At 35.7% G+C, this 21,493-nt stretch overlaps 1 protein-coding gene across 1 annotated transcript in view; it reads right to left on the reverse strand.

Moving 5' to 3' along the window:
* Positions 1 to 7,272: 7,272 nt before the first annotated feature.
* The window catches only part of DACH1 (dachshund family transcription factor 1), a 409,856-nt gene continuing 395,635 nt past the window's right edge, over positions 7,273 to 21,493 (reverse strand). Inside the window, exon 11 of the mRNA XM_058548287.1 lies at positions 7,273 to 9,963. Coding sequence (XP_058404270.1) covers positions 9,926 to 9,963 — 38 coding nt within the window. The 3' untranslated portion in view covers positions 7,273 to 9,925. The remainder of the gene's footprint in view (positions 9,964 to 21,493) is intronic.

The raw sequence follows: 21,493 nt of genomic DNA on the forward strand, positions 1-21,493 counted from the left end.
GACAGGGGAGGAGATGAGGAGCCTCCAATTACCCGGCTGTAGCTCTAGGGTCGACCAGAGATCACGACTTCTAGATGACCTCCTTCAACACTCCACCCCTCTTGACCAGCTCTTACAATCTTACATGCTTCCCTCTTCAGCAATGTGCCTTGAGTGATCAGCAAGGGGTTTTATTAGCATGGCAGCTATCTGGCTGCATTGAAGGCAGATGCCACAGCAACAATATAGGTATATGCAAAAGAAAACGTAGATTAAGATAACAATTCCCAAAATAAGTAATTTTTTCCATCAGGAGCTCCGTGATACAAATCGCTGATTTACTAAGTCCCCTAGGCTGGAGGTTGGGTCACTCAGGGTGTTTACTTGTGTCCTCATGTGATTTAATAAAGATGATATATTAGCTGACTCATCAGAACACACAGCATTCTGTTTGAAGAATGGCACAGGTGCTTCCTTGCGAGGCAGTAATAATGTCCAAGCCCATTCTATTTCGCAGGACAGCTTCTCTCATTAGAGACATTTCAGTGTTCAGTAAAGACAGGCTTTGTTGGCTATCATTTAAAGGCTTTCTGGGTGAAGTTAATAAGGACCTCTATGTGTGCTGTAACATCATCCAGGCCAATGAAGGTGAAAAAAGTGGCAGACGAATGATCTGTATCAGTGGAAAACAGAACGTGCCCCCCTAGCCTTGAGGAGAGGAAGACTGGCAGCTTTAGGAATTTGACCTGGTTGTTCATATCACACATGTTGGCCGGGGGAGGTAGCACTGTCAGGCATGAGGAAATGGACTGGAGGCAGGATATACTGGACCAGGATCCCCACCTTCTCCCTTTTTTCAATGATATGTGTTCCATTTCAGGTATAGTTCGTTTCAATAGATCTGTCTTGCAAGCAAGACAATGCTCCACAATCCCAGTGGAGAGTGAGTAGTTCCCCCCCACCCAAGGGACATCACATTGCAAACTTCAGTAGATAAGTCTTTCCCAGGCATGATGGGGCTTGGTGTTCTCAGCAGCATAGCCCGTTCATCCATGATGAGAGTCAGGGCAATGGCTGTTTCCCTCGACTTCCATACCTTACGGTGTTGGGTGTTTTAGCAGGGGTCCCCGGTCTGGCATATGGGGCAGAAGGTCCTACTGGTTGATCATTCAAATGTATTAAAGCCTGGGATAGTACCTTAGTCCACCCAGCCAAGGTGGTTTTATTTGTTAGTAATTTAATCCGCTGCTTTAATATTCCATTCTTTCTTTCTACCAATCCCACTGCTTGTGGGTTACGGGGGAGATGGAACCTCCATTCAATGTCATGTTCTTTTGCCCAGTCTTACACAACATGACCTTTAAAAAGTGACCCTTGATCACTATCTATTCAGTGAGGATATCCATACATGGTACTCAGCTTCTCTAATCCCCTAATGGTGGCAGCCTGGTTTGCACAGCAACAAGGGAAAGATGGGTTAGGCCAGAGGCAGTGTCCACACCAACAAAGGCATATTTAGAACCCTTACTGGGAGGGAGAGGGTCAATATAATCAATTTGCCAGTCTCTCACCAGTTGAGAACTCTGGTAAATGGCCCCAGACTCCTTTGACAGTTGCCTTGGGCACTGTTTAGAACACACAGGACATGCTGTTATTGTGTTAACAAAGTCACTGCATTTCAAGGGCAATCTGGCATCCTTGGCAATACACTATCCCACCCAAAGCACTGGGGCAGGTGCTTTTCTATGCACCCAATCTGTTGTATCTACTGAAAGCTTCCTTGCTAGAGCTCATACCTGGGCTAGGGCATCAGCTTCCTGATTGTCAGAGGGTGTCAGCACCTTATGAGCCCAGAGTGTGGTCAACAGTGAGGACTGCCTCAGGCTCTTGCAGGATAATCCAAATGTCTTTCCACATAACAAGCCCCACAAGGGCTTGTTCATGATCATCCACACCTCAGCATCCCATTTTCCAATCCATAGAGTTAATCCCCTTAGAACAGTCCAACTGTCAGTGCAAAGCGTTAACAACCACCTAAACCACTCTGAGTTCAGCCCCCTAGCTGCTGCTGTTTGTTCCTGTTTCCATCCAGATGGTGTCAGTGTTGGGCTAAATAGTGATTGCAATCAATGTGGGTGGGTTGCCCCAACTTGATCCAGCTGTATACCAGGCATCAGTGGGAATTCCCCTGCTCCCTCTATACAGGCCTCAGGGACCACCAGAGGAATGGGGTGGGAGGGCATTTGGAGGATCTACGTATTTTACAGGGCTTAGTAGCACCGCATTTGTGTGTGTGTGTGTGTGTTTGTGTGTGTGTGTATTTATTCTAGTGGTTATGTTTCTCTGGAGAACTCTGACTTATAAAGAGAGGTAAGGAGAGAGGTTAGCATTTGTAGCATGAGGAATCCTTGTGATGGAATTATTCTGTATCTTGACTGTGGTGGTGCTCAATGAATCTACACTTACGATAAAATCGTATAGAACTAAACACACACACACACACATACACACAAATGAGTGCATGTAAATCTGGTGGAATCTGAATAAAATTGGTAGATGATATCAATTTCTATTTCCGGTTTGGTACTGTACTATATTTAGGGAAAATGTTATCCTTGGGGAAAATGCATGAAGGGTACATGGGATGTCTCTTTGTTATTCCTTATAACTGCATTTAGTCTATGATTATCTCAAAAAAATTTTACAGTATTTTTTTTAAAAATTAAGTAAATGAATAAAATGGATACTACACTTCAAGGTAAGATGCAAGGTCATCATGCAGAACTTGCAGATAGTTATCTGAAAACTAATTTTGTGACCTCAACTGGTCCATCTACCTCCGGATTGTAAAAGAGATTTAAGATAGGGGGTGAAGAACTGAGGTAAGAAGATGGTTGTTGGTGAGGGCTGTGGGTTGTTTCAGGTCCAAGCTCCTTCAGTCTCACAGGAGGTGACAGGTGTCTGTCTCGTATCTAAAGTCTGAGGAAGAGACCTCAATGAGACCACACAGAGGACCTGATGTTTGTCTGCTAGAGGTTATTGGACACAGATGACCAGTGTCTATCTCAGGCTTGAATTTCACATGGTGGGAATGTGTGTCTGGCTTACTGCTCTGACAAAGGTACAGACAGAGTTTTCTGCATTCAGGGCAATTCTCCAACATTGCCGGTGTTTGTTGAAATAAAGAATACCTAAATGTTTACTAAGGATACATACGGTACAGAAGTAAGAATAAGCAGAAGATAGCTGGGCCTAACACTGGATACTCAGCAGGTAAAAGGGGACTTCTAAGTGACCTGCCAAAATAGAAGTGCATTTGGCTGCATCAAGGCAACCGCAGGTGAAAGATTCCCCAGGGATGAGGCACTGTCCCCCAAAACCACAGTCAGCTTTAAACACTTGTCAAACCTAGATGCTAAATCATCATTTATGTTAGTCAATTAAGAGTTTTCTACCACCCCTCCTGACCTTCCTCTCCTAAAATACATGTGCTGTTAGATCATTTGCCTATTGGCTCTTTGATCAGATTCTCCATCCTGGCCCAGTTCTGTTCTACACTGCAGGAAACTTCATTTCCCAAGAACTTGCCCGTTTTCATTTAGGCCTTGACATGTACCTATTGTCATCTCAAAGTAGGTACCTCTTGAAAAAGTGCATGTAAAGCATATACTAAAAAGCATCAAAATCTATTAATGGAAGGAGCCAAAAATCCAGTAGGCATAAATGAACTCAGGCACATGACAATCAGATGGATTTAAATGAAAGATCCAACTCAATGGGAACCCCTTTTTCATTGTAAATTTAACAAGATGAGTTAGTAAGAAAAGGGCTGACTGGTATCAACATCTCCTTCTCCCAGCTGTTACACTTGGGGTAGAAGCCAACAAGGGGATTTTAAAAAAATAAATTTTAATAACTTAATAGCTACCGCTTCAGTCCTTGCTTTTTAAAAATATCAGTTTGAAATATATTTTGAACGTGAGTACACACAATAAAGAGAAAATATAGATGCATAGTGCTGGAGATGCATCAACCAAATTATCTTTATCTGTTGCCTACTGTAGTAGACAAAGTTCGACACACAACTAACATTATTGAAAGAGCAGCCATAGTCCAAAAGATGGTTGAAAACTACTAGCAAAGTAGCTTAAATCCCTGGACTAATTACTAAAAATAATTTACTGCTTATCTGGGAGCTAACTTTATTACAGCATTGAATTCCATTTCGATTTATCTATAGCGTGCTTGAGTGTATATATTGCTATAGCATTTTTAACGGTTGCTTCAGGTATTATATTATACATGCAAAATTTATCAGTCTACTTGTATTGATTGACATTTTACCAGTTCAAGTAAAGCATAGATTCATTACCTCCCTTTACACAGCTTTACACTTCCCCATTTATAACTTAATTGTCTTAAATATTTCCTCTCCCTACACTGAGAATCACAACACACTGTCTTGTAATTTTTGCTTCCACAAACCTGGAGGATCTCCAAAGACTAGGGCTTGGGGCTGCTTCTCAAGGGCTGGATCTTAGGTATGAAAACCTGAGGGTTCTCACCAAATGGTACGAACTGAGGAAAATGTCTGGACTGAGGACCTTTAGAGGGAGAAAGCTTCAATAATGACTGAACTAGAATTTTTCGCGCCCTGTGCAGTTGGTTCTGGCATCAGATTAATCAATAATTTTACTTAGAAAAAAATAACGTGACTTCTATTGCACCTGATTGAGAGGATTGCAAATTCATATTCAATTCAGAATTAAGCTCACAATGATAAAATTACTTTTTAAAAATATATTATTTTACAGATTTTACATAATTTTAATGATTTTACAGAACTATTAGTTGGCTTTTGTAGTGTCTGCACAGGTCACAATGCCCCCCACCAACCCCCAACTACCACTCTGCCCCGCAGCAGAAGGCCCACTAGTCATTTTCTATAACGTGATACTTGCCAGCCTCCCAGACTGTGGTCCTCAACCTTAGCTGCTCATTAGAATCACCCAAGGAACTTAAAAATCCTGTGCCCTAGCCTCAACCCCCAGAGTTTCAAATTTAATTGGACACAGTAGTATCTAAAATTCACTAGATGAATCTAATGTACTGCCAAACTACCTTACTGGCACATGCTCCAACTTGAGGCAATCAGAACTCTCAGGGAGTCTGACTTAGGACGACGAAGAGAAAACAACTAGTTCACTCCTGTGGGCTGGGTCTTATGCTTCTGAATAATAGAGGAGTCAAGAGATGAACAAGAGAAGCAAATATTTCTGCAATGAGAGGAGAAAGAAGCGGAGTTACTGAGAGGAGCAGAAAGGTGAAGGTAGAAAAGGGACCTTGGTCCCCAGGGGGCTGGCTGCACTCCTGGCTTGAGGTTCCATGTGTAACCCTCTTGTCTTTATAACCAATTTCTTTTGCTCTTTAACCCTGCAGGGATTTGTTTTTGCTACATCCAACCAAAGGAATCCTAACTGATCCAATAGTTCTACTCAAAATCTCCAGCTCATTAATCTATAAGTGTAAATGGATGCTGCCACTACAAATGTCACTCATTACCTAATGTACTCATTTGGCATTTAGGAATTTATGTTCTACATCTGAATCATTTTAGGCCATTACTTACCCGTAGATGTGTAGATGCTGGGTGGTAAGAATTGAGTATTGTACATCTGTACCTAATAGTCTAAACATATTAGGAATTTATTGTTTGTCTATGATAAAACTTTTATAATTAAACAGGTTACTTACCTTATAACAAAGTTTGTGAGCATTGGTAAGAAGAACGATGTGATTGAAATAAATTAAAAATAACATTAAATGAATAACTAGTATGGTGTTTTACCTAGGGGACAATGTATCCATCCCTTTTCTCAAACCCTACACAATTGTCTGACTCCCAAATCATCTTGTATTATTCTCTAGAAGGTGAATGTACACAATGAGTTACTAGATTGTTACTGCTTAGTGGAAAAATGTCTAAGTCAATAACCTCTTAAAACCAGCTGCATGTCCGCTACGGAGTAGAAGATGCTCAATGAATCTTTTCTTGCTAAAAGTAAGATTTCTTTTTCCAACAAAATGATAAGCTCTTCTGAACAACAGCTACGTTTTCAACTTCAGTCATTACAACATCTAGCACAGTGCTTTGTGCAGAATAGAGGCTTTATTAATGAATCTGTTAAAATGAATAAATGAGGATCAGTTCAGTTTTTATATACCAGTTGTACATATTAAAGATAAATGTTAGCACCAAGCCTACACATGAGGAAAAGTGATATTTTTACAACGCCATTTACAATAACTTTTTAATTCTATTAACATCTCTACTTCCCATATTGTAAAAATGCAATCCATATAACTGTTATTCATAATTGACTCTCCTTTGGTAATAAATAGCTTTTGTGCAGATTGTAAATTTGCTAGTCCCAAGGAAATCACACGGGGAAAAACCTTAACTCATCACCAAATTCCACTAACATCCAGAGAGTGTATGATGTTCTAGTACAAGTCTTACTGACATAAACAGATGATGACAGAAGACAAAAATGTGTTTGTAATGGTCACATAAACATTTTAGGTTTTTATTAGGGAAAAATCATAATTTGCTCATTCATTGAAATAATTTCTTTAGACAGAAAAAAATCCATTTTCCATTCACTTGGGAATGTTTAGAATATTCACAGATATAGTAACCCAATATTTCTTCAAATGCTGCATTTTGGATTGATTAAAACGTTTATATATTATTAAAGGATATTGGAATTTCAAAGCTTCTAAAGGCATTTTTTCCATTGAGAGAGATCAAAAGCAAAACACTGAGTTACAGTTACAAATCTACACTCTTATAGATATGGGAATAATATATTTTGTTCCATCAACATGTCTACTTTACATTATTCAGCAAAAGCTTTGTGAAATAAGAATCATGGGAATATAAGATTATAAAAGGAAAAGGTACAAATAACAGCTTCATAAACTGAGAAATGTACATAAATAAATCATGTATATGTGGGCAGTTTGCTTAGCTGGCAAGAAACAAAATATGGAAAATCTGCTTGTTAAACAATAACTACAGAGTGTGCTTTTATGATGTTTTTCACCACAGTAATTCATATTAGAGATAGAAGCAGTTGCATGTTAAATAAAATCATTGAGCATTGTTCCCCTTGCATTGCAAAGAGCTGACTTATGTTGTTTTTAGATGCCTCCCATTAGAAAGTAAATATTCCTTCAATGCTATGCATTTCACAAAATTTAATAAAGACGAACTGTAAATAAAGTCACAGGGAGATTTCAGACAGTTTTATTAGGAGATTGTTGAAAAGAAAAAGAAAATTAAATACAATAACAGTAAACATGGTTCTCACATTGAAACCAGGCTCAAAGAACTAGGCTACCATAGAAAAATTTCCAATTCTTGCATTATGATGTAAAAACAGATTTTTGTACAGATTTTGCACAACAAAATTCGTAATAACCTTTTATCATTTTTAGAAAACTTTAAATATATAGATAAAAATAGACAATTTTCATAGGTCCTACATGAAGATGAGTATGTTCTGTTCCAAGGGCTTGCATAGAGCGCAAATGTGGTTATAATATAGAACAACTAGACATTAATATTTTTAGGATTACAAAAGCATGGAAACCATAAAATGGGCACAATTTTACTTGTTTATACCAAAAAACAAACTTCAAACCAACCTGTTTAACTAAAAAAAGGGAAAAAACTTAAGTTACAGACTTAAAATAACATTTCATGAATTGTAATATTTACAACATGTTAGTAAGATTCTCTCTTAGCATATAGCTGATAGCTTTCTTCTTTAATCCTTGCTAAAACTTCCTTTATATCAAACCAAACACTAAAGCATTCTCAGAGGTCTTGAAAGTATGTTTTTAAAACTATTTAACAGGAGACTCTATGCAAGGAGCAGAGCAATGGCTGATTCTACTGCTTATGTAAGTTGTAGGCTTCTTAAAAAATCTTTCAAAAAATGTATGATTCAAAATCTTGCCACAAGTCCCTCCAATTTTAAATGTTGTAATCCTTTAAAGACTGCATACAGGGAAAAACAAGAAATACATACAACAAGGAATAGAATCTCTTGTGCTCAAACAACAAAAGATGGTTATGGAAGAGCTATGCTTAGAAAACCAAATTTCTACAAAGCATTTACTAACAGTATTTTAAATAAAAATATTGCTCCCTTTTAAGCAAGCTAAGATAGGAACTGTATATATAACCTTTCATTGTATTAAAAAGTGGACTTAGCTGGTTAATAGCGAGCTACAAAAAAGAAACATGTTCCAGTATTGCAAGGAAGACCTAAAAACTACAGAAGCTTCGTGCCCGAGTATCTATAATTTTAAGTTTTTTCTTAATCAAATAGTTAATACCCAATCAGAACTATTATTTTTAAACTAGTTTTCTTGGACATTTAAGATTTTGCTGTTTATGGTAATAAATAATGTTATGATCATAATTTTAAGGTGACAGCAAAATCATAAAATGTATAGCGACTGTACTGATTCACAATATCAGTCTTTAAAGGTGTATTTTCAGATATGTAAAAACAAAGAGAAGGTAACTTCAGTGTGTAATAAGCACTGTTTGCAGCTTTACTTCCAGTTATCTGCACAAAAGTGAACACACATACTGTAACTTTCAAAAAGACAGTGAAAATAACACGTAGGCACCCTTCCCTCTGACCAGGGTGGGAAGCACAACACATTTTAACTTTATCACTCAGCGCTACATGGTATTGGACTGATACATCAAAGGGTTGTCAGGTTTTGTTTTTCAGCAACATTAACATAATATGACATTAACATATAAAAATATTTCTGGTGTTTTGATTTACTGCTCAGCCACGATCCATTCTCAATAGTGCAGTTTGGGGCACTGACTAGGGTTCAATATACAAATAAAAGTGGCTGACACAGAGTTCGGATGTCACCAGATGCTTATGATCTCATTCATTAATACTGTGACTCCAGACAAATATTTACATGCCTGCATGCGTTAAAACCAGAAAGCTGTCTTTCTGACCAACAGGGTGACAAAACATATTTTCTAAAATTTTCATTTTCCTATACTCTAGTATACTACTGCATACGTAATACCTTCCTTGTATGTTTTATGTTTATATACTGTACATGTGACCAACAGTTTGAATAAGAAGCATCATTATTATTTTAATTCTATATACCACTACCAGTTTGGAATGAAAACATGTTACTTTTTTTTTTTTTTTAAGTAAAGAGACCTTCAGTGAAACCTTTTGGCTTATATTCAATGCTTCTTTTCAGATATGCAAAATGTTATTTCACTGGGTTGTTGTCAACATCCATTTGTTGGTCTTTTGGAAAGTATGTGAAAAAAAAAATCTTTAGGAGAAAACCCACAATTAGAGAGTTTAAAATTGAATGTAACAGAATATTACTCTCATTTTATTGATTTTTTAAGGAATCCTCTATGCCCTCTACAAGTTCATTTCTAAGTGTTCTTGCTGGTTTCTGGAGGACAAAATTCTGTAAGTCTGGGTGACCACTGCCACAAGAGTCTCTTGATGTGCTCAGATACAGAATTTTCAGAAGAGGGAAATGATTCATTCCATTAAAAAAACAAAGCTAGGTCTTATTCAGACCAGCCTTTAACTCTGTATACAAGTGTCCAGCAGCAAAGTTGCAGGTAATAACTGTAAGAAGTTTGATACTTGTACATTTACAAACATTCTCAGGTCTCTGGTATGAACCACAGGTGAAAATCAATGGAGGAAACTCTTTTTTTGTAGAATACTTAAACTTTTAAAGAACGTTAATACACAAAATTGAAGAAGTTCCCTTAAAAGGACTTTATTTTTTCCGAACTTTCCAATGACGAACGTCTGACTGCAAAGTTCTTTACTTTAACATGGATTTCTTCAACAGGAAAGATTCAGTACATGACAGTAGTTTTCAAATACAGTCTTCCATCTAAAAATAAACAATAAAAATAATTAATTACATGTATTTGTGGGACAAATGTGAATATAAAAACTACGTAACCTGATATAAAATTTGTGGGTTTTGTTCTGTCTTCACTTGTTTAGGAAGTAACATTTTTCACATATTCTCAAAGTTAATTTCATAATTACTTTGAGTTTTTGTGATTGAAAAAACATAGCATTTCTAGTTCTCATAAATATATATTTGCTATTTTGATATCAGTTCCAGAGCACTCAGAATGCATGTGTGTTTTACTGATATGCAAAGCTAGTTGATTTCTGTTGAATGACAATTACTTCCTCCAAGCTTGCAGAACCAAATTTTCTCTGAATGCACTCAAGTGTATCTTCATCACGAAAGACTGAGCTCCCATCTTACTCCTTAGCAGTGTTGTTAAATACACCATGTAATGTAACTATTGTGCACATTTGTTGCTATTTATATGAAAGCCACCCAGGTTATTTCATCACTATCAATGAACTATAGCCTTTCCTCTTGAAATGAGATTAACCAAACAATTAAATGTTAAGATGGAAATATATTACTCAATTTTCACCAGTTGGGAAGCACATAGTTATGTGAAAAAGAAAAGTAAATCAAATCTTGGACACGTTCAATAAATCCATTTGAATAAAGCAGAAATAAGAAATGGGAAATTAAAAATCCAGAGGAAAAACAAAACATAAGGCTATTTTTCAAATGTAACACCCTCTAAACTGTCCACTTAGTGGTGTGGTCTAAATTTTGAATGTATTTGTGTAAAATACGTCTAAATTTCAAGTTTTAACACCTACAGTAGAAGGTAAACAGAAAAGGAAAGTTTTCCAAACATTTTTAAAAAATGCATATTGCCATGTTAATGTTTGCAAGATGTCTGGTAGCTCCAAGAATTAAAATGTAAGGAAACAGAAATAACCTACAGTAAATTCAGGAAATAGAAAAGATAATCTAAATATTTGCAGATCTCACATTCAACACAAAGCTAATTGAGTGCTTTTACATAATCTGCAGTAGATATAATAATTAGTAAGAAATATAAAACCAATGTTAAAACATTCTTTTACTTCATAGAAATATTGGTGTGCCCAAATTTTATATTCTTATCACACGTTTAATCTTAGCTTAATTTTGTACGGTTGGAATATTACCTCCAGGATGTCATGGAGGTGATGTTTTGCTCATTGATATATACCAAGCACCTCATATATGTTCGATAAATGTGTGTTGAAAGAATGAATGAATCAGAGATAGGTTTTGAGTGATTTACACAAAGTAGATATTGAAACATTGAAATATATTAAAATATACATATATTTAACTTATTATATTGTTAATATCCAATATCCACCACTTGCCCTCAACAACATGGGCAGAAAAGTCCATGAGATTAGCCTCATATGGGCTAATTTCTAATAAGGTGTGTCAAGTATTAGCTGCCTCTATAAAATTAATCCAGTTCAACTTTAAGGATAATGGTAACTTTTACTTGCAAGTCTCCAAATATTCTTAGCTTTCCAGTTCAGTAATCATATATCAGAGTTATTCTTAATATATGAGACATCTAATAATCACAATGAAAATCTTCTCCTCCTAAATAGCTCACACCTTTGGATATAAGATATAATCTACGATTCACCAGTAAAAATATATTCTTAATCCTACTGAACTCTTTTTTTGAATAATGACTTCTAGTTCTACAAAAACTATGCTGAATAATCACCCTAGATATGTGTTCTAAAAATATTTTACCTTCTTGGCCCCTAACGATAGTCTGTCATTGATACTAAATATTACGATACTCAGCAGTAGCTATTGTAATATTCAATAAACACAGGAACTTCCTAAATCAGGTATTAATCAAATATCAATATCAAAGCCATATAATTTTGATGAAAATTTCTTTCCAAGTAAGGATATGACAGTACCGTATTAACATATTGTGAAATATTTATTGTTTTTGCATGGAACATGGCATGATTTCTTCTGTTTGCTCGGCTTGATTGCACCCACCTGTGAGACAAAACTATGATTTTCTTACTCACATTATATAAATGTACTAATATATAACAATTTCTAATTTCAGCTTAGCAGGAGTTTCAATTATTCACTTTGTAAATAAACCTAATAAATAAACCTATAATATCAAATAAACCTTGATATTATAAAAATAAACTTCAGTCTTTCATATACTTAGTACCACGTGGCTAAAACTTGAAACTTTTTAAAGATAATTTTGATCCTAATAATTTTTACTATACAAAGCAACATATTTTTTTAAAAAATTCTAGTAAAAGAAGATATAGAGATAACTGAAGAATATAGAGTGCTGATAATTTTACTCAAGTTTTCTAATTCTTAGTTTTTAATGAATTTATTGCTACTTTTCTCTCCTTTCAATTGTCCTATTATTTCTATAATATATTCAATATTAAGAGTATCATTCCCATTCTTATTTTTTAAAAATAGACAATATTTCCTAGGATTGGACAGAGAGAAGAGAGAGATTCTCAACTTCCCCAAAATTCAAATTCCATTAAGCTAGAAACTCCCCAATACCTGTGAAAAAGTAATTATTTGCTCAAAATTAACAGTTCAGTGCTCACTTTGGATTTTTTAAATCTTTGTACATTAAAGAAAAAAATTAAAGTCTTGAAAAATGGTTTTCTAATCTTTTGTGATGTCTACAGCATATAAGGTAGAAAGAATCTAGTAGCAAAGAGTGGATATATAAAAATAATCCATTAAGTATGAATAATTGTATTAAAAGATCCACTAGCCAAATTTACAGGGCTGGCCCCGTGGCCTAGCAGTTAAGTTTGGCACACTCTGCTTCAGGCGCCCAGGTTTGGTTCCTGGGCGTGGAACTACACCACTCGTTGGTGGCCACACTGTGGTGGTGACCCACACACAAAATAGAGGAAGACTGCACAGATGTTAGCTCAGGGTGAATCTTCCTCAGCAAAAAAAAAAAGATCCACCAGCCAAATTCTTCACCAAGGTGCTGCAAGATTTGGTATTGATTTTCCTCTCTAATCTTAGCTATTACCACTCTCCCTCACTCAGTGACCCTGGTTCTCCTTTGCATTCTATGGCACACCAAACTGTGCTGCATTGGAGTATTCAGGCTGGTTCTTCCTTCTAGAAGCCTAGATGATAAGTACCTCCTCCCTCCTTGCTTATTTTTCTGTTCCCTTCTATTGAACTTCTCTACATAAAATATGCCTATTTATTCTTCAATACAAGCACCCTAAGAATTAACTCCATCGCACTTGTCTAACTTTGAAGTCACACATGGGGAGCCTACTACATGGTGAGACCCAGGAAAGCAGCAGCCATATTTCTTTTCCCACAGTATTAGAGTGAGAAGGCTTTATCATGATTCTTACCTTAAAAGTTTTAATGTAGTCTCAAATGCTAAACTTTTCGATAAAGAAATTAATTAATATGCCTATGTAATAAAAATAATTATCCTTAGCATGTTAGAAATTTTAAAGTCTATCATATTTATTTTAAAATAAAACTATATTCATTTAAAAAATATGACAATAATTATTATTTTGTAAGTATCTTTTTACCATAGATCATACACAAAATACATTTATAAAAATTACATACACTATATTTATTGCTCAGTATCTGATCTACTATAATTTCACTTTTAATAAATATGTCTCCTATTAAATTTTTGACCAATGTTCTTAGCAGATGGACAAATGCATCAAGCATTAAAGATGCCAGCTATAAAATAGATCCCACCTGCTATAGTCAAGGCATTTCCATGATTAAATAATACTTAGACATCAGAGATTATCTGCCTTAGAATTAACTGGAAGCAGAAATACAGTACGCATAGATAGACCCTAGAAGAGTGACTCCCTCTCCGTCTACAGAGCCCGACTTTCAAAGCAATTCTACTTCACAATTCTGTCATCTTTATGGAAACATACTTATGGATAATTCAAAGTCTATAAGAAAAAAATGTTTTAACTAATTTTATACTGTTCCAGAGAAGTTATATTGGTCCTGCAACCTACAGCCAAGAGCCACATAACAAACCACCTGAATGGCAAGGCTGCTAGGAAGGGTATATGGACCCATAGTTCAAACTGTGCTATGTTTGGTTTATATTTTTATTTTTTTATTGGTTTATAACATTGTATAAATTTCAGGTGTACATCATTATACTTCTATTTCTGCATGGATTACATCATGTTCTCATGCTCACCACCCGAGTGCTATGTTTTTGTGTTACATAACAATGGTTCCCAGGCTCTCCTTCCCCGACTCTTCAAACAGCAAGCAAAGCCATGGGGCCATAAAGAAGACCTTGCACAAAGAAGCTACAAGATGGAAATCATTGGAATCCCTGGAGTGTTTCCATGGCTAAGACTTCATCATTTAGAAATGTGTTGTTTCCATCTGGAAACTCAGAGGGCTTATTCACATGTTTTGTTTTAAAGGCTGCCCTTTGTGCATGATATTCACCTTCTAACTAGATAATAGCACACCTATCCATTTCTTACATTGTCTTTACTTATTTCTGCCTGTGTTGGCCACAAAAAAAAATTTTTTTTTATTCCTGATACTGAGCCAGGTTTACCAAATAATTATTCCTTGATATCTCAAAACTTTTCTCGAAAACTTGAAAACTTTTCTTTAAGATTAAGTAAATTAGCAAAAAAGGCAATAATGATTATTATCAATATAGCTAATATTTTCTGAGCATCTATTGTGTTCAAGGTACTTTATAGATTTTAAGTGTGAACTTCCCAACATCTCAAGAAAATAGGTATTCTTAGTGCCTTTTACAAATAGGCTATTAAGGCTCAAAAAATTTAAGTATCTTGTACATTTTCATAGAGCTGGCAAATGGAAGTACAGTGATTTGATATTTATGTGAATCCAAATTTTGTGTCCATTCCACTATGTCACTTTCCTCTAATAAGCAATTGGACTATTACTGGAGGAGAAATATGATGTCTCTGACTTGCAGAGGAAGGGACTGACTCTTGAACATCTCAGTACCATCAGTCTCCCTGCCTTGTGGATCTATGCCTCATCATCCTCCCAGAGACAGGGCTTCCTCTTAATATGCAGACCATCAACTGAACAAATTGAAATCAGAACTAGAATTCTGATACTTTGATTTCAGAGAAAATATCTTCCTTTGACACAATGATTATTTGCTTTTGTATGGGAGGTTGATATGACAGAAAAATCATCAAGCTACACGTTGTGCATGGGAGTACTTAATTAAAAAGTCTGTTCTAATTAAAAGCATTTGGGAGTAGGGATTTAGTGAAACTATTTAAATTACAAATTCTTAATAGTTCCAAACTCCATTGTGATTTGATGCTTACAGCTATAATTTGATGTACAAGAAAGTATCTAGATGAAGGAATAGTTTACTGCAGGTGTGAATTTTTGTATGCTGTTTATTGTTATTAGGCAGATTTAGATGTACAGATGATCAGTTGAAGGAAAAAATTTAAATTCCTTGTAAAAATGGATCTCAGGTTTTAATATTAAAGTTGAAACCATCAAATCAAATCATTAAGTATTAGATTCTATATGTTATTTATTTGCTGTGGCTAAGGAGGGAGAAATGGGGAACCTATTATAAAATTTCCAGTTTTGTCCTGTTTTGTGTTTGTGTATTGTTTACTGTTTTGAGTTAATGTTTTTGCTGGTATAATTATATATAGTTATTGACCATGTCTACTATATATACACAGATATAGAATTTAGCTTTTGTTCCATATATAAAACTAGAATATTAAGTAGCTTCATCATTTATTTTAAAAACTAATGAAATTTGTTCAAAAACAATCACATAATATAATAATATTTTATATTAGCAGATGACATACAAATTGGAACAACTTCAAATTGCTTAGTTGAGTGACACCAGAAATCCAGTTCTTTCATTGTGTGAAAACTACATGAAATCATAACAAGGGAGTATGCTAGTGAAAGGTATCACACAATATCCAAATAGATATATACCAGTTTTGAATAGAACTCTCTTGCAAACATTCACAATGATCTCTTCGTACATGTCTTTTGCACAAAGGGATTAAGAAATTACATTTCCTTTTAGGAAGTAGCTTTATTAAAAATGGCATCTATTTGTTCAAAACTTAGATCCAGACACCTGTAATCTAACAAAGTTTGCTGCTTTCACAAAACAGTTGTATGTGCACATACCTAACTATTCCAGAGCTGAGGAAAATATTAATACAACAGAAGGCAAATGTATAAGATCCTGTGTCTAGAAAGTTTAATATTTACTTAAAGAATATTAGGTTAATATGAAATATAGTAGCCCTGAGCCTTTCTCCACACAATGTCTTAATCATGTGAAGTAAGGGAAACCAAAACAAGTGATGAAAACAAATGTTAATGATTCATGTGATATTTGATAAGACAACGAAAGGAAGTCAAAATAAAAGCAAACAAACAGGAACAGATGGGAAGGATCTTTGTCAAGTCATAACCCCTCTTCTAAAACCCCCAAAGGAAGAAGCTAATTAAAGAAAATATTGTTTCTTGCTTTTTTTATAATTTTATATTTAGAGTAAGAACATTCTGCTACTGCTAAAGCAATGAAGCAGAGACACAAAGTCTACATTTAACATGAGAAATATTTTAAGAGAGATTGATGTTCAGCACAGGCCCTTTTATAAGAGGATACTGAGTAAACATCACTTCTCATAAAACGCAGATAATAACAGTATAAGTGATTTCCAGAAGTTATATTCAAGGTTGTGTCAAATATAATTAAAAAGTAAAAACTGAAAAAGTTGCAACAGATTTTGAATTTTATGTAATTTAGAGTTATAACTGCAGAACATGAGGCCCACAGATTGGGTAAAAATGAGAGAAGACTAGATCCAAGATCCCTTTGGAATGCTTTCTCCATAAGTACCCGGTGCTATTCTAGAGAGTGGGCATGGACTGTCTAAGAGAGCACAACAACGGTATTCTGTCTATACAATCCAAATATACTAGTACAAGCTATAGGTAATGGATTACCTAATGGACCAATATGGCCCAGCTCATTTGAAGTCAGATTAAATAATATGTTTTATTACAAGGCTAGTATGAAGTAAAGTTTTTTTTTTTTTTCGTGAGGAAGATCAGCCCTGAGCTAACATCCCTGTCAATCGTCTTCTTTTTGCTGAGGAAGACCAGCCCTGAGCTAACATCTATTGCCAATCCTCCTCCTTTTTTTCCCCAAAGCCCTGGTAGATAGTTGTATGTCATAGTTGCACATCCTTCTAGCTGTTGTATGTGGGACGCGGCCTCAGCATGGCCGGACAAGCGGTGCGTCCGAGCGTGCCCAGGATCTGAACCCGGGTTGCCAGTAGCGGAGCGCACACACTTAACTGCTAAGCCACGGGGCCGGCCCCTGAAGTAAAGCTCTTGATTTGGCTAATACTGAAGACAAAAAATTATAATCAAGAACTGCTTTTATATATTTCTCAGTTCTCTTCAAAGAAGAAAGTACTTGAGAGAACACAGTCTTGTTTAAAAGGAGCTATAATATACAGGTTGAAAGGTAACTGTGTTTTAGGACAAAGACAGGGAAAGCGAAACCCTGTCCTTTCCATGGGAAGGGACTTTGTATTAGACTCTAGGTAAGCACAGAAATTGAGGAGAGACCCAAGCTTTGACAATTTGAAGCAGGTGGAACTAGACTTTAGGTACTGTGGAGCTAGAAGAGATCATCATCACAGGTCAAGCTGATCTAATCACAACATTCTTTCTAAAGGGGAAACTAAATAGACAAACCAGTAATGAAAGCTGAACTGAAGAATGTGAAGAGAAGGCATTTGAAGATCTACAGATGGCTATGATTAATCTTAGCTGGCTTGGAGTTATTTAGTCAAATCCAGCCCTAGGCAAAATACTTTTCCCAAAAGGCTAGATCAGCTTACAGTATCTCAGTTCCTCTGAGAAGTGACATTCTTGTCGTCAGTATCTTAAAGAAGAGGCCCTTTGCCTGAATTTCAGGCTCAATACTATGACGTTGATGCTCTCTGTGGGCAAAGAGGAATTTACTACCAAAGATTAAGATAATCCTGCTTTTGTTAGTATTAGTGCTGTGGAGTCAATTCCCACTCCTAGCGACGCTGTGCAGCAGATGGAACCCTTCGCGGTCTTTTTGTGCCATCCTCTCACCTTCCGGTGCTATATCAGACCATGCTCCGCTGCTGTTCATAGGATTTTCACAGGCAATTTTTCTGGAAGTGGGTGTCTAGTTCCTTCTTCCTAGTCTTTCTTATTCTGGAAGCTCCGCTGAAACCTGTCCACCGTGAGTGACTCTGCTGGTATTTGAAATACCTGTGGCATAGCTTTCAGCATCACAGCAACTTACAGCTACCACAGTATGATAACCAACAGAGGGATAGCGTGGTTCCCTGACCAAGAAATGAACCTGGGCCGCAAAGGTGAAAGTGCTGAATATTAACCACTAGACCACCAGGGCTGGCTTTACTGGGTATTCCTGCTTTGCTGAGTATTAATGATCTTTTATTCTGTCACTCAAGAATTTTCCCCAATTTAAGTAGAAATCTGCACCCTATAGTTCTATGAATTGATATCTAATTAAGAACCGAAGGTTCTTAAAACTATATCTCCATAACGACAACCAAGCAAAATTGATTAAAAAAAAATCGTCATTAACTATCTACTGTTTGTCTATGCATTAGGGAAGAGGCAATTCTATGCTTCATGTTAAGAAATTAGCCCTCTGACAAAATGTTTTAGTCATGAATAATCAGCCTATACTCATGTAGGCAGGATTTGGATCCCACACATTGTATTACTAGAACTTAAGTGTTGTTACAACCACTTGTCATAGGATTCAAACTCTTGTCTACCCCAAGTTGTTTTCACTATGCCAACACTTAGAAAGCTTCACTATCCTAGAGAAATTGATTATAGTCTGGCTATAATTTCCTTAAGAGCAGATAACATAACATATGACATAACAACAGATAACTATTTCTAGCACCCTGAACATTGTCTGGAACATGGCAAGTGCTCAATAAAAATATACAGAGGAACTATCAAAACTAACATCACAAAATGAGGAGAAGATAGATATTATATGTGGATGTTATACCCCAAGAAGAACACAAATCTAGCCCTAGGCAAAATACTTGGGTACTATAATTGCCTAGAATACAGGACCTAATCATAGGAAACATTCCTATGTACAGGAAATATCATATGCAAAATGAGATGCAAATGAAACATAGTATTAAGACTGTATTCTTGGGGCCGGCCTGCTGGCACAAGCGGTTAAGTGCACGCACTCCCCTGCAGCAGCCCGGGGTTCGCTGGTTTGGATCCCGGGCACGCACTGACGCACCGCTTGGCAAGCTATGCTGTGGCAGCGTCCCATATAAAGTGGAGGAAGATGGGCATGGATGTTAGCCCAGAGCCAGTCTTCCTTGGCAAAAAAAAAAAAAGGAGGATTGGCAGATGTTAGCTCAGGGCCGATCTTCCTCACAAAAAAAAGACTGTATTCTTCAAAAACGTCAATTTTATAAGCTTTTTTAACAGGCCAAGGAAATGCTCAAGATCAAAGAGACTAAAGAGAAATGACAACTAAATCCAATATGTGATCCTAATTTGGATTCAGTAATGCTAAAAAAATGCTTATAAAGGACATGATTGGGTCAAATGACAAAATTAGAATGTCGATGTCAGATTAAATAAAAGTATTGTGTCAATGAATTGTTTACTGAGCTGATAAATATGCTGTGTTTATGTGTAAGAATTTTTAGTAAATACTCCCTGAAATACGTATGGGTAAATATAACAGGTAAAATACCATGATTTATATACCTTACTCTCAAACATTTCAGAGAATACTATGCAGAGAGAGAAAATTATAAAGCAAAAGGGAGCAAAATATTAAGAATAGATGAATCTTGCTAAATGATATATGAGAGTTTTAATTTTTTTTGAACTTTTCTGTATTTTTTTTTTCAAATACAAATTTAAAAAATTAAATAGTTTCCCTAAGTGGAATAAAATCTTAACATGCCACTCATATCAGATATTTATTAATAACTAATTGCAGCCTTACACTCTCCACTATCAACCTACACTGTTTCACTGACTAAATGGGTCAGTGGTTCTCATGGTAAATATGTTTTCTGCTTAGCAACAAGGCTTTTGACAAGTCCTATTGAAGTATTAGATAGTAACAAGATACTTAGTGATTTCTTAATAGGGTTCTCCAGAAAAATTAGGTTCAGATTCACGAAACTTACTGGACTGAGGGTGTGGACATAAGCTGGATTCTGGTCTATTGGTCCATTATGTTTTAATGGTAAATTTACAATTGTAAAGTTTATGAAGTCTGCTTAACTCTATTACCTGTTAGTTAGAATTGTGTATGCTAATGTGCATTTTTTGGTACAAGGAAATAACTATTCTGTTTAACTGTGTTTGAAACACAGGTTATCTTCTTAAAGTTTATCAAAAACAAAAAGCAGAGCACAGACCGCTTTAAAAGTTGGGTTTTGTTTCTGTAAATAAAGGAAAATTATATTGCTTGTAGGTCCGCTTTGGTCAAGGATTTGTGTGTGCTCTAATTAAGCATTCATTAGTAAGAAGTGAGAAACCATCAGAGTGGTTAATGTACCAGTGAGTGAGAATGAGATACTTTGCACTTAGGTTACCTTGTCCTGATTGGAAAGTGAGACCTCCCAATTTCAGCAAAGAAAAGTACAATGAAATCTCTTATTACTTTCTCCACTCTTCTATTCATTTCTGGGAGAAAGAAGACTAAGGCACAGAGACGGAAGGAAATAATCATTTGAGGGCATATCTGAACCTGAATGATAAATGGCAAATTATCTACTATGCTTAATTAAAACAAAGTATCGAAGAAAAGTGATGCCTATTTGATTAAAAAAAAAATGCAGAGAAGGGAAACAGGATCTTGCAAATAAAGCATTTGTATCTTTCAGAACTGCAAGAAACAGGCAAAATCCTCAGTTAATAAATTGAGTTTTCAGAATAAATTTATGTGTTATCTGTGTGGAAAAGCTAAAGGTGGCAATTAGATGGGCAGTTCTAGTCAGAGCCTAGTTATTTTCTCTTAAATTTGGAGGAAAAAATCATCATCTTTCTCTAAAAGTTTAGCATTTTCTATTTTCTATAGCATGATGAATTCAGTAATTTTAATAAAGTTATATTTGTTTAGGGAAGTAATTGTGAGTGAATAAAGTTCTGAATCTCTAGAGCTTTATTTAACATATTTTTACAATGCTGAACCAAAATGCCTGGCTAGCGCTAATCTCAACAAATAACAAACTTCAATGAAAGATCTCAAATTTTTTCAAAAAATATGAGAACTGTTTTAACTAAAGAAATGACAATTTTGTGGGGAATAGCTTTCTTTTTATCTTACCTAATGGAATTATTAAATGTGGTTTAGACAGTATGGGTGAGAACAGTAACATGCTATACAAGAACTGGTAAATAAGGCAGCCCT

The sequence above is a fragment of the Diceros bicornis genome, chromosome 9, assembly GCF_020826845.1.
Source record: "Diceros bicornis minor isolate mBicDic1 chromosome 9, mDicBic1.mat.cur, whole genome shotgun sequence".
NCBI lineage: Eukaryota > Metazoa > Chordata > Mammalia > Perissodactyla > Rhinocerotidae > Diceros > Diceros bicornis.